This window comes from Sinocyclocheilus anshuiensis, unplaced genomic scaffold (assembly GCF_001515605.1).
Source record: "Sinocyclocheilus anshuiensis isolate Anshui unplaced genomic scaffold, SAMN03320099.WGS_v1.1 scaffold478, whole genome shotgun sequence".
NCBI lineage: Eukaryota > Metazoa > Chordata > Actinopteri > Cypriniformes > Cyprinidae > Sinocyclocheilus > Sinocyclocheilus anshuiensis.
Genome location: NW_015542376.1, coordinates 251032 through 265312, shown reverse-complemented (window position 1 = coordinate 265312; position 14281 = coordinate 251032). Strand labels below are relative to the sequence as shown.

Sequence of the window (14281 nt, the reverse complement as noted above, 5' to 3'; positions counted from 1 at the left end):
ATTTCTCTGAGACTATACATGCCACAGTTTTAAGTCTGGATGTCCTGTACAGAGCACATTCAGGGCTTTTCAGAGATACTAAATGTTTGGATGTTTCACTATGACCACTCCCTCTCCTTGGTCTTCAAATATGTCTGATATTAATTTAGTGACACTCTTATGGAAATATGATAATATTTTGTAATTGTCATTTAAATCGGACAAATTTTTAAACTGTGTGTCATAAATCAACATCTCAGGAAAATGTTATGGGGTTTCAAATCAAATATGACTTTCTGTTATGAAACAGGAGGTTGATTTCATACATGTCCTCATATGAGGACACCGGGACTAAAAGCATGTTTATTATGCATTTTGTGAGACAACAAATTAAAAGGGAAAGAAAATATATTTCAATATTCCTATGAAATATTATATATTATTATGAAAATCTTGTCAATTATTACTCTCAATATTACACTTATTTTTTCATTACATGTTGCCCCAAAAATACATTAATATGCTAATTAGATTTAGTTTATAGATACATTGTATATAATGAGAGAACCTGTTTATGGCCATTTTACACACATTTTGCAGAAAGAAAAATAGTATATTGAATCATTCTGTTATAACATAGTTGAGAATCATCTTTATACAAAGTTTGATAAAAAAAAAATCTTGAAAACTAAAAATGTATTGGTGATTTAAAAAATCAATTGTTTTTGCCTATGCATGTTCATTCATGTCTTTTTATTTTTTTTATAGAAATTGAATCCCGATGTCCTCTACCGAGGACATAGCATAACTTATTAATGAAATATCTTTTTTTAATATATATATATATTTTTTACATTATTTTTAATGCTCTAAACAATGTAAAGACATGGAAAAAACTAACTTTTTCCTAAAACTTTTTTCTCGGGTCTTAAGAGGCTAAAATATCTAAAACTGAAATAAAATGAATAAAAACTATAGACAGCATAGAAAAAAACTACTAAAATTGCAAAAACAATAAAATGACTAAAACTTTAACATTAAAATGAAAGCGGAAAATATAAAAATATCAATAAAAACTATAATAGTATCTCAATTATACAAAAATAACACTATTCTAAAGTACATTTATCACTATAATAGACCATGAGTTGCATAGAAACCCCCCAGAAAGAAGCAGAAAAACTAAACAAATTCTATTTGGTAATAAACAATGCAGTTTCTATTTTCAAAGTATTTTTTAAATGTTTTATTATTTGCTATTATATATAGAAATCTTTTATACTCTCCAAGGCTGCATTTATTTGATCGAAAAATACAGTAAAACCAGCAATATTGTGAATTATTATTACAATTTAAAATAATTACTTTCTGTTTTGATATATTTTACACTCTAAAAAATGCTGGGTTAAATATAACCCAGCGGGGTCTGAATACTTTCCGTACCCACTGTATATAGCGTATCACCATTCAGTGTGTTAAAAAAATGCTTGCGCGTGCCTCAAAAGAGGGCTTACAATGACTTACAAAGACACATAACAGCTACAAGTGTACGCACTACTTGCTTTATGCAAGCACTATATAGGATAAATCACTATAAAGGATTTACCCTATTATACTTTATCGACACGAATTGATAGATGAAACAACAAACAGCCACAAATAGTCAATAATAGTCTATAAACAAAATAGTCTATACCCATGTCTTATTAAGGGGAGCCGAGCTCCCCCTAGCTCCCCCGTAGTTCGCACCCTGAATTTATTCCTGTGATGCAAAACTGAATTTTCTGCAACCATTACTCCAGTCTCCAGTGTTACATGATCCTTCAGAAATCATTCTAATATGCTCAAGAAACATTGATTATTATGATCACTTTTGATTAATTTAATGCATCCTTGCTGAATGAAAGCATTCATTTATTTAAAAAGAAAAAAAAAACGTAGTCACCCCAAACCTTTGAATGGTAGTGTATGTTTTTCCATATTTTTCTATAAATAAATAAATTATACATTTCTATAAATAAATACATTTTTATGATTTTGTCTGAATGTGACAAAATGTGTTCCTCTCTACTTCCTGTTTCCAAACTAGCCTGAGGAATGAGCCTTGAGTTAGTGAGTTGTCTCCAGTCTGTGCATTCATTCCTTTCCTTCCTGCCTTTGTGTTTTCCTGTGGCCGAATCCGTGCTTTATCTCTGACTGTGTCAGACAGTCTATCTGTATAGGTCTTCACAACCACCCCTCCCCACCCCCTATCGGCACACACAGGGTCACATGACCATCCTTCTGTTCAGCAGATGGGTTCCCCTTGATGCTTGTTTTCTCTCATAGCCTCCTCTGATTGGCCGAGGCTCTCTGTGGATGCTGCGTCGGCCAATTACGCATTGCTGAATGAGGTGGGTTTGCGAAGCATTGAGCAGCAGCATCACGCCAGGAGAAACGCACTGCTCCTCTGACTCCACTGAATTAATCATAGCAGACAGCCTAAGCAGCAAGGCATTGTGGGCCAGCCTGCGTCCCCCCAGCATCAGAGCTGTTCTGGAACACTCTATTTCTGCATTCACTTAGTTGCTTCTGGATAGTTCTCTATACGGATAGTCATTATTCCTATATATTTATATCTCTCACTTCCTCTCCCCTCCTGAAATGGCTCACCTGGGACTCATAGGGCAGGAAGGCGATGTTGATCTCAGTTAGGGTTTTAATGGTTTTCGAGGCACGGCTCTTCACCACTTCATTAAAAAGGGGGTCCGGGCAAGCTGTAAGAAACACATGGGTAGTTGACATAACATTTCAAGCAATGACAGCAGTTTATTGAGGTTTTGACATGTTATACATTATAAAATATTTCCAAAATCACCTGCAATACTTCTGCAATAAAATCTCCAATAGAAAATCAGCTGCAATATTTATTGCATATTTAAACTTTTATATACAAAATATTTGTAAATTTATATTAAATAATATATAAATGTATAAATAATATATACAGTGTGCAATATATATAATATATATGCAATATATACACATATATGTTTAACGTACGTATCATGGATGCAGTTGTAAGTTTTTTTTTTTATGTATTTTGTGTATATATTTATTTTTGTTTTTTTTATTTTTGTTATACTTTGTTTTTTAAGTGCTTCATTTATTATTTTAAGATTTTATTTTATTTCCTTTTTATTTATTTTTGTAACAAAGTAACAAATAATTAATTGTCAGACTAATTGTAACAGCACATTAATTTATGATTAACTCCAAAATAATTCAGTTAATTTATAGTTGTCATAGGAAAGTGCTGATTTGCCTTTATATCTGATGTTACACAGCATTGTGTTTAAATAAGATTCATTAAAAATATTGTCTTGCTGATTGCTTGTGTAGTAGTCTAGTTTTGATTGTGGTCCCAGTGTGTATTATGCTTGCAGGGCTCTTGGAAGTACAGTGGAGTACCCTCAGATACTCACAGTCAGTAAAGAACACATGAGCCGCTTTATATTTCGCTGAATGGGGATCTTTGAAGTCATTGATGAGAGTCTGCACAGACTGGTAAGAGAAATACAACAAGCTTTACATAACACTGTGTTTGTGTTTTGTGTTGTTATAGTAACCAAAATGGCCAGTAGAAATAAGAGTTTCAGGCTGTTTGCGTAGGCTGTGTAAATACTGTGTGTGTATATATATATATACAGTATATGTGTGTTAGTGAGTGACATATGTTTAGTGTGTACAGTGTGAAGGTTCCGCCTCCACACTGAGAGACGAAGTCTATGCTGGAGGTTTTATTTTAGCCTCTTCTAAAATCAGTGTGTTTGAGTACCTTCTCAGTTGGGGTGATCAGGTAAATTGACTCCAATGAAGGGAGAGGCTCTCTTCGCTTGTTAATGTCTTCAACAACTGCAGAGATAAGAGTAGAAACAGCAAGTCAGTCACAGAAGCAGCTTCTCTGATACAGGGTTATATTCATTAACCTTTTGGTTAGTTGAAATAAAGCTGAAATAAAATAAAATATAAATATTAGATGAAAACCTTTAACTTCAAATATTTGAAATGTTGCCTTGGCAGCTAACTGAAATCAATTTGTGTTGAAACACCAAATTATTAACTGTAAATAAATAAGAAAATATATATATATAAAAAAATTAAACTTAAAAAAATAAAAATAAATTAAACTAATAGTAATATTAAAAAAAGCACATCATATAAAAAATGTAAATGAAAACTGAAAAAAATTGGTCACATATGGTTAGCTAAACTGTTTTATTTTTAGAACGATGGTCATTAGATATTTTCGTGATTTAATCAGATATTTGTTCACCTATTGTAAATCTATTCGGAGCTGTAGGGGGTTGCAACTGTTATGCCTAACAACGCCTTTTAGCCATGACTATTCATAATATAGCAAAACATCTTGTAACCTATTGCTAAATTAAAGATAATATGATGCTTTCCAGATTTGTTCTTTTGCAGACATCTCATTGACGTATGTGTGCTTAGTTAGGTTGTTGATATGAGATGTTTATTTCCATCTGGTCACCATTTTCCGGCATTTATATGAAAGTTTCAGGTTTAGAGATCAGTTCTGAATTGAGATATTTTTGTGTCCTATGAGCCTTAGACTAATTGTTAGCAACAAAGGGGAACTTTTTACTTCACTGGGGGTCAAAACCTGAGGATTGACTTACTAGTGATGCCCTCTGTCATGATATCAGTCATTTTGCAGCAAGAAGACAACATCCTCATGCTGAGCTGGTCCACTATCAAAGCCTACAGAGAAAAAGAGAGAGCAGAAATAATGGGAGAGTCTCAGAAACGCACATGACTGCAACAGTAAGGGCTGCTTCACCCACAGTACCACGCTGCTTATGCAGGCAGTGTGAAAACTGTAGTTTATTAATATGGGCACCAAAATAAATATGCATGTGGTGTGATACAGGCAGTATAGGATGGATGAAATTGTTTGGGCTTAATTATTCACACTGATTTCCTGTCTGTGACTCGGGGACTCAATTAAAGATTAAAACTGTGGTGACGTGACATAAGGATAGCGTGGTTGCTATGGTGATGGGGTGAATGAGTTTGTCTTACCTTCCATTCTCCCTTCTTCTTCACCTTCTTGATGACATCATTCATAATCTCTGCAGGAAGAAGAGAAAAGTTCATCAAACATCTGATATTAATGGTTCATACACGTCTCTGACTTGTCATTTCCATTATTAAACCACACATACATGCTGTATTAGTGATACATATTATTCCAGTTTAAAATAACTTTTTTCTATTATAATATTTTTTAAAGTGTCATTTATTACTGTGATGGTAAAGCTGAATTTTCAGCATCATTACTCCAGTCTTCAATGTCACGTGATTCTTCAGAAATCATTGTAATATGTTGATTTGCTGCTCAAGAAACATGTCTTATTATTATCAATGCTGCTATTTTAGATTTAGTGTAAATAGCCGCTGCCTTAATTTAATAGTTCACTGCCTGTTTAGAACAGCTCTAGATTTATCATAGGACATAAAATCATAATGCAATTAAGAGCTGCATATGTGTCTGAATCATACACAACAAAACACTGCACTATATTTCACAGGAACCAGCTTGTGTGTTGGTTTATAAATGATGTTAATGGCTACAGAAGTGTAGGAGGCAGATAAATATCTTACACAATCAAAAATATGAAGGTATTAGTGATGACACAATGTATATCTCTCTACATCACTCCCTTTATCATCTCACCCACCTGCTCCATTGCCATGCAAAGCCTCTAGCACCTGTCGTGTGTGTGTGTGTGTGTGTGTGTGCTGTCCCCGTCACACCTGAGCCTGACTGTGCCCGCTGGTCCTCTATTAAAATGGATTATCTCACTCTCTTTTGCTTTCGATCTCTCTCTCTCGCTTTTTCTTCAGCAGAGTTTTTTTTTTGGCATATGTTACATCAAAATTCATAGACACGCCTCTCAATAAATGGACACTCTGACTGCTGAAAAAGAATCGTATTCAGTTTATCTGGTCATGCAGTTAATATTAACACTGATCAGCCGTGTAAATCCAGGTGGGCAAGACTGGCTGAGCTCCACCCAGGCTCTTATGAAACACTACCCATCCAATCACTGAAATAACTCACAGTTTGGAGATATAAAGTCACAATTAAGAAAAAAGGCAAAATTGTCAAATTCTCAGATATAAAGTCACGAGTGCGAGATCTAAAATCCCAAATAAGAGGGGAAAAAAGGCCAATTGTGAGATATAGTCACAATTATTTGAAAAAAAATAAATAAATAAATTGTGAGATTTAAAGTGACTATTATGAGATAAAAAGTGCCAATTGAGATATAAAGTCAGATTGCCAGAAATAAAATGTCAGTTATAAGAAAAAAAAAAAATGTAAACAGCAGTTATGAAATGGTCAATACTAGAAAAAAACACCAATTGTGAGATAGTCACAATAATGTGAAAAAAGCATTGATTATGAAATATAATCAGCAGTTGCAATTGTGAGATATATTCACAATTACAAGAAAAAAATGCCATTTGTGAAATATAAAGTCAGAGATTGGCAATCTGACCAATCACAACATCGGATCTGCCATTTTTGTCCGACAAACAAGCCAGACAGGAGAGTAGATTAACGTCGGTGGACTACAACTTGAAAAATTGTGTGTATTGACGTCAGTTTCCGCAGTTGAAACAACATACCTTCTTCTGATGTTCATTCATGTTTATTTTGTGCTATAACTAGTAAAGAGGTAGAGATATGATCGGTTCAAGTGCCGCTTGAACTGAGGCGCTACAGTGATCTGTCACCACACAAAACGGTATTTATTGTTTGAATTTATTAAAAAGTGACAGAATTTGAAAGCTGAAACTTTGTTTCATACCAAAAGTAACCTGCTCTGTCTTGTCTGTTGGCGCATTGTCACTAGCTATGTTTCCATCACCTTATTTTAATTCACATTTTGAAGTATCGCATGAGAAATGAGTGATGGAAACCAATTTCGAATAAAAATCCCTTAATTCGCATAAAAGTTTTTACGCTCGCTTGAGGTGGTTTTTGACTTGTGCGAAAAAGGGTTAATCTTTCCCAAAGATTTGGGTTCCCAAACAGCAGCATCCGCCTCCGAAAGCATTGACCGCATTTATTGTGTTTCATCTGCTCGCTCTGAGCCGCAAGTAATTTATTATATATGAAAATTATTATATTCTCCTACTTTTCTTAGTGATTTACAGTGCCAGTTTATCAGGAAGTGACGATTTTGTGTTTATTCGTTGTGAAACGATGCTTGTTCGCAAATGTTTTATGCGATATTTTAGTTTTGCGCATAAGTTAAATTCGCAACTTTGGATGGAAACCCGGCGCTCAAATGAAATGCAGTGTAGGAACATAAATAATGGGGTGGTGGTGCGGTTGTGATTATGAATCAGTTCACACTTTTCTAAAATGCCTTAATTCACAAAAAAGTTTTTACGCTCGTTTGAGGTGGTTTTTGACTTGTGCGAAAAAGGGTTAACGCGAATAATGGGAGATGGAAATGCATTTTGCGAATAAATTCCTCCAAGCACATCAAAAAAGTCATGTGACTTTGTGCTAAGGGACGGCAAATCCTGACTAACCAGCGGACCGATCTTGTTCCACAGCATCTGGAATGTTGTTATGGTCATTCGGAAATGCCCGAGCAATGTTTGTCATCAAAGTATTTCTGTATAATTGCCTCCCAGAAATGTCTTACATGACTGCGTTCCCAAACAGCAGCATCCACCTCCGAAAGCAATGAATGTTTATTCGTTGTGTTTCGTCTGCTCGCTCTGAGGCGCAAGCAATTTATTATATATGAAAATTATTATATTCTCCTACTTTTCTTAGTGATTTACAGTGCCAGTTTATCAGGAAGTGACGATTTTGTGTTTAGTGTTCTCTTTGACTTGTTGGATGGAAACGATGCTTGTTCACAAATGTTTTATGCGATATTTTAGTTTTGCGCATGTTAAATTCGCAACTTTGGATGGAAACCCGGCTACTGTCCTCTTTGCTCCGCAATGGATTTTTCACTGCGTGAGAACATGATGCGTGGCGTTAGAGCAACATGGCTTGTCCGACATAGCAACAGTAACTAAGGGGGGTGGGTTTTTGCGAAGAGTCAATTGTCAACAGTAAAGTATCAATTGTGAGGGAAAAAACAACTGAGAGATATAAAGTTGCAATTACTAGCAAAAGTCACAACTGTTTTTTTTTTATTATTTATTTCTATGACTCCTATTGTGTTTGTTTGCTTTTCCCCATTATCTTATGCTAATGAAGTGTTATGCTGATGCTCCAACATAAAAATAAAAGCCATAATGCTCTGTATTTACAAAAGGAACTTATTCGGTGTGCACCATTCCCTGAAAAGTGCATTTGTTGCAGATTGGGAAGCCGGGGTGCTATCAGATGTGAGACAGAGACAGCTTTTGCTATGGCAGCAAATTGAATCTGTATATCTTCAGAATCTCCCTCTGTTCAGATGCCAAGATTGTGCTGCTTACAGACTATGTTAAATGAACGTAGACGATCATTGAGAATTGAATCTCTGTAGAATCTCTTTCTGTGTAACTACTGTTTCTGCTCTGTGGCTGATCTATCTTATTCACTCTGATGTAAGTAATCCCATCACGCAGGGATTGGGCGGAGGCGACCATGTTTGTGTGTTGGAGACAATATTAGCATGATTGCAATGCTAGCCATCTGGTTGTAGTGTCAGAATAAAGGCGCGCAGGGTGATTTTGTGGTTTTGACATTTGTGCCGGAGCTGTTATACAGAGTTAAGCTCCTCTGTGGATGAAAACACTGAATCCTGGCCGAATCCAGATGGATTATGGGTGTTTAAACAGGGGGCATGTTTTAGTGAATGTGAAGAGATTAGCGGGAAGTTTAGCTAACAGGAGATTTAGCATTGATTCCAATAGTAATTTATGTGAATGAGGGCCAAAGCTAATCAAACTGAGAGCAAACCAAACGTGCCAGTGAAAACATATTTGTCATATTTCTGACATGTTGGAAAGGAAAATGTTTTTTTCATCAAAGACAAATACATAAAGTATGACGACTTCCATTATAAAAAGCCAAGCATGGAAAGCCGCAGATACAAGCAAAATCTACCAAAAAGTGTAGGATGTTTCTCTTTGTAGCAAGCAGAGTATCTTATGTAATTCAAATCTTCAGCAGAGCTTCATTAATGTCTCATTTTAACCCCTTTTTTTTTTTTTGTAGTTTTCACACAAAAATGATGCTTGGTGCTATGAAAATCCTGTCTAGACTAGAAGGAGAATTGTGGCCGATTGTGTTTATTATAAAATACAATGTAGCAAATAAATCATTTTTAAATTCCTAATTTATTTTAAAATAACATGTTACATTATATAGCTTCAAAATACTCACTCTACTGACCAGTGTTGTTATTGTTAAGCAAAGCTATAAAAATGTATAATATAGAAATGTCACTAAACTAAAACTTAATCTAACTAAAACGTTTCATTAATTGAAACAAAGTTGAAATAAAATGCATGTAATTATTACGTTAAAAAACTTGCACTTAAAAAAACAATTAACTGAAATAAAATAAGTACTAATATTACTCAAACTAAAACTGAAATAAAAATAAAGCTAATTAGAAATATTTTAAAACAAAACAAAAAAGCTAATAAAAATGACAAAAGCACAAAACTAAATCTAAACTCAAATTAAAATAAAAACTGAAAATATAAAAATAAAAGCTCATTCAAAATATTACAAAATACTAAATTATAAGTCTTATATAGTATATAAATAATACTAAAATAACACTGCCATTGACAAGGCTGTCATAAGATTTTAAAAATGACACTAGTAGGTTGTGCACTGTATGTTAAATTTGCATTTAATTTACCTTGATTCATAAATAAAATAAGATTAAATGGATATTTATAAGGTTATAATATACTATCTATTACTCGCTTTCCACTATTCTCCATTGAATAAGTTTAATAATTATCTATGAGTTTTGTGTCTTTGTGTTCTACTCAACATATTCTGTTACACCAAATACACAAAATAATGATCTTTAAAAAAGCATCATATGACCCCTTTAACTGAAAATAACACCAAGCGCACACCCTTTCAGAGGTATACGCTGGGTCACGTCGTTCTCAGCTGTCTCCAGAGGGCACTTCATCCAGTCATGTGACATCAGCACAACCCCCACTGGCCTCAGTTCACTTCCGCCCATGTTCTGCCTCCAGGACTGAGGTAAAAACCATTTTACTGTACAAATGGGGGTCACTGATGCGAACGAAGGGGAAAAAATACAGAGAAGGATAAAATGAATGTCAAATGGCCTCATCCAAGGCTTCGGCAATATGCTCAAAATCCTAATCAGTATGTATTTAAAACATCATCAGAAGAAATCAGTTTCCTGCATGCATTTTATACATTCTTTTACAGAGACTTCTCAATGTATTGATTTTGCTTCCTCGCTGATCTGTAACCTTTTCAAGAGATGAATTCTTGCAGTGCAGTAGAAATGTACTGTATTAAATCATACTGTATACAGGCCAGGTCTCAGTTAATGAACTCCATTCATTTCTTTTCCTCCTCATATTGGGTAATAAAATGTACTGCAGTCTATCAGCTGTTTGTCCACTGCAGGCTGGATTGCTGGAATGCTGATTTTCTCTGATAATGCGTTTGGGTTTAACTGATTTGGGATCAGTCAGATCAGCTAGATTGGAAAATGACGCTAATTGAAGATAACGGTAATTCAATCAAACAGCAAATTTCATTTATGTGCGTTAAATTAAAGGTCCAAATGGGGTTTTCTCCATATGATAATATGTACACTGTAGTTAACATGGAGTCAAACACTTAAAGGAATAGTTCACCTAAAAATGAAAATTTGATGAACATTTAATCACCCACAGGCCATCCCAGATTTGTTTCTTCATCGGAACACATTTGGAGAAATTTAACATTACGTCACTTGCTCACCAATGGATCCTCTGCAGTGAATGGGTGCCGTCAGAATGAGAGTCCAAACAGCTGATAAAAATATCAATATAATCCACAAGTAATCCACACAACTCCAGTCCATTAATTAACATCTTGTGAAGTGAAAAGTTGCATGTTTGTAAAAAAAAAAACAAATCCATCATTAAGCCGTTTTAACTTTAAATTGTCACTTCTGGTCATAATACAAATCCATAATCCATAATAACGCTTCATCCAGTGAAAAAGTTCATCCCCTATTATCCTCTCATCAAAATCCACTGACTTGTTTGTTTAGAACTGTTTTGGACAGTTTTTGCTAATAAATGGTGCTTGATCCATGCATATTTCTCTCCTGATTCAGACAAGGTGACATTTTTACTGGAGAAAGCAATATTAAGGATTAAGGACTAATTTTTCAATGATTTGAAGTTAAAAATGTCTTGATGAATTTGTTTATTGCAAACATGCAGCTTTTTGCTTCACACGATGTTAATTAATGGTCTGGAGTGGTGTGGATTACTTGTGGATTATTTTGATGTTTTTATCAGCTGTTTGGACTCTCATTCTGACGGCACCCATTCACTGCAAAGGATCCACTGGTGAGCAAGTGATGTAATGCTAAATTTCTTAACAAAGTGATTTACAGCAGCCTAAACAGAACTGTGAATGTGCAATAAGCATTTTGGCCAACTGCATACTAGGGTTTACAATATTACCATTCATCTGTATGTGTTGATGATCAACATTTCAATTTAGATTCCACTCGGTATTAAAACTGAACTAGGCTTTGAAGCAACATTTCAGTTCATGGTTCATGTCAGGCTGATCTTTCCATCACGTCACAAAGACAGTAAAGGACAGTGCAGATGCCCTCATACTGTAAGAGCACACAGTATATTGCACCCACTCTGTCTCGTGCTCTTTCACTTAAAGGGTTAGTTCACCCAAAAATAAAAATTAGGAACACCTGCTGAGTATAACGATAGAGCTTGAAAGATCAAAGACAATTTTTTATATAACTCCCGACTGCATTCGTCTGAAAGAAGAAAGTCATATACACCTAGGATGCATCGTGGGTGAGTAAAACGCAGCCTAATTGTTATTTTTGGGTGAACTAACCCTTTAAACTCTGAACCTCTCTCTTGAGTACACCAACTGGAGTCTCATCTCACTCCAGCTCTTCACTCTTCATATTTAACCTTAATGTAGATGTCTTAATTAAGCACAAGCTCTAGCTTGTGATAAAAGTAGATATTTGGTTAAATTAAGCTATATCTTACAGCTGTAATCAAAGATGGCTTTAGCAAGGACATTTTGATATGATACAATCACTGTGTTTGACTGCTGGTTATGTTTAGGCAATATACTTGTTCATTCACAATATATTCTTGATGATTTTGCTGACGATATTCAAAAACAAGATTGTGAATGAATGCATGATTATTAACTATTTAAATTAATCATCAATTTGTCTAATCACTCACAGAAGACATTTTTCATTTATGTTATGAATTTTCACTTTTATTTTTCATGAAAAATGCCATCTATAAACATTTTTGAGCGATGAAATATGTCTAAATTAGCTATGGATGTACAATACATGAGCATCATATTGATTATCAGTTGATATTAGATATTTGTTTCATTTATTGGTTATTGGTATTGGTTGATATTGAAAATTGAATTGATATTAAATATGAATAAAAATGTTACTGTATTTTACGTTGAATTGTACCGGCTATTTGTTCAAAATGATGGTTCTTCTATTTAAAAGATCACCCATGTAGGCCATTTCAGAGCAAATACATAATGAGATAAATACTGCAGTCAAAACGCAATATCACCCAGCTGTACTATTGGTCAGTACAAAAAACTGTACAACTACACATCGCTGCAGATTTAACCCTCCATATTCCCAGGCTCCCTCAGGGCACTCTTTCATGACCCACTTTTATGCTCAGTCTCTCGGGTTTTTTTATGACCATTTACCTTAAAGAGACAGTCTGTGGTTTTCCTTATCCTTGTGGATCTGCTTTGATTTTCTGATATGAAGACTAAACCTAGAAACCTTTTATTTTCAAGTCTTATATTTTCTATTTATGTTGCTTCGCTTGGTTGCATCAGTGACCTTGGTGTTTTGCTCTTGTTTTTCAGCCAAGGTTTACTATTAATATCTGCTGCGTAGGACTGCAAACAGAAACTGAATCATTTATTTCTTATTGAGGAGTTCTATATTAATAAATATATAGAGAGACTTTTTGAAGAGAACTAGTGTTGTCTGAGCATCTCATCCATACTGCAGTGCGGTCTATATGCAGAGTGTCAGATAATGCCCCTGAGAGGGTGACTATCCAATATTGTCCTTGTGTAACAGACAGAAGATGCTCTTCTAAACCCCAACCAACATCACAGAGTCCAAGGACAGAACACACACGCACACACACACACACACATTGACTTGGATGCTGTCCTGCTGGTATAGAATTTCAGCATGCTGAGTCACTACGCAACACACCCATTCAATGAATGCACATGCACATAAATATCCATATTATACTGATACCGATAAATGCAAAAATCTCTAATTTCCATTAATAATGGGCATGGTACTAATATAATCCCTAACTGTAAATTAGGGATTATATGTTTGTTTGGAAATTTTAACATGTTACAGTTTCAAAATAAAAATGTCAAAGTTCCTTTCCTCATAGATATCTGCATGTTTTATATTTTACAGTATGTCTTATACTCAGCACTCCGTTTGTCTCAGTGGGACGGCATCTTTTATTCTGAGGTCTGATTTATCTTTGCCAGAGCTAATTTTCATAGGAAAGCAATAAACCCGGGGCTGAACAGGAGGAATTCTGGATAATGTATTCCAGGAGACTCAGCAGAGAGCTTGAACTAAACATTATCTTTATTCTTTACCATTAACTTAAATATAAAAAGCATCCTAAACCAGACCATGCCATTAGTAACCACCAGGGAGAAATTATATAAAACTGTACGAACAATTGCAGGCTCATGGCTGATCTAAACCGAAATCTATAATTCATTTCGACTGTTGGTACACTGTGCATCCGCCTGCAGAGATTGGAGATGTTACACTGGTCTGTGCACCCTTGCACAAAGCTAATGCAACACCCAAATGTCAGGGCGAGTGCAATCATGGATAATGACAGGCTAGTGGTGCATTTCAGACATGGAGACAGCCATGCTGGTGTACAGTAGACTGATAGACAGCGTGATTTATTCAGCAATGTCTTTAACGCATTTCACGGCTTGCCAAAATTGGTCTTTTGG

At 34.9% G+C, this 14281-nt stretch overlaps 1 protein-coding gene across 1 annotated transcript in view; it reads right to left on the bottom strand.

The window, feature by feature from the left end:
* The window catches only part of LOC107692307 (syntaxin-binding protein 1-like), a 36656-nt gene that overhangs the window by 12411 nt on the left and 9964 nt on the right, over positions 1-14281 (bottom strand). The window contains exons 2-7 of the mRNA XM_016491291.1: positions 5065-5114; positions 4662-4743; positions 3797-3873; positions 3444-3522; positions 2605-2735; positions 2070-2146 (exon numbers count right to left, since the gene is read on the bottom strand). Of these exons, the coding sequence (XP_016346777.1) occupies positions 2070-2146; positions 2605-2735; positions 3444-3522; positions 3797-3873; positions 4662-4743; positions 5065-5114 (496 nt within the window). The remainder of the gene's footprint in view (positions 1-2069; positions 2147-2604; positions 2736-3443; positions 3523-3796; positions 3874-4661; positions 4744-5064; positions 5115-14281) is intronic.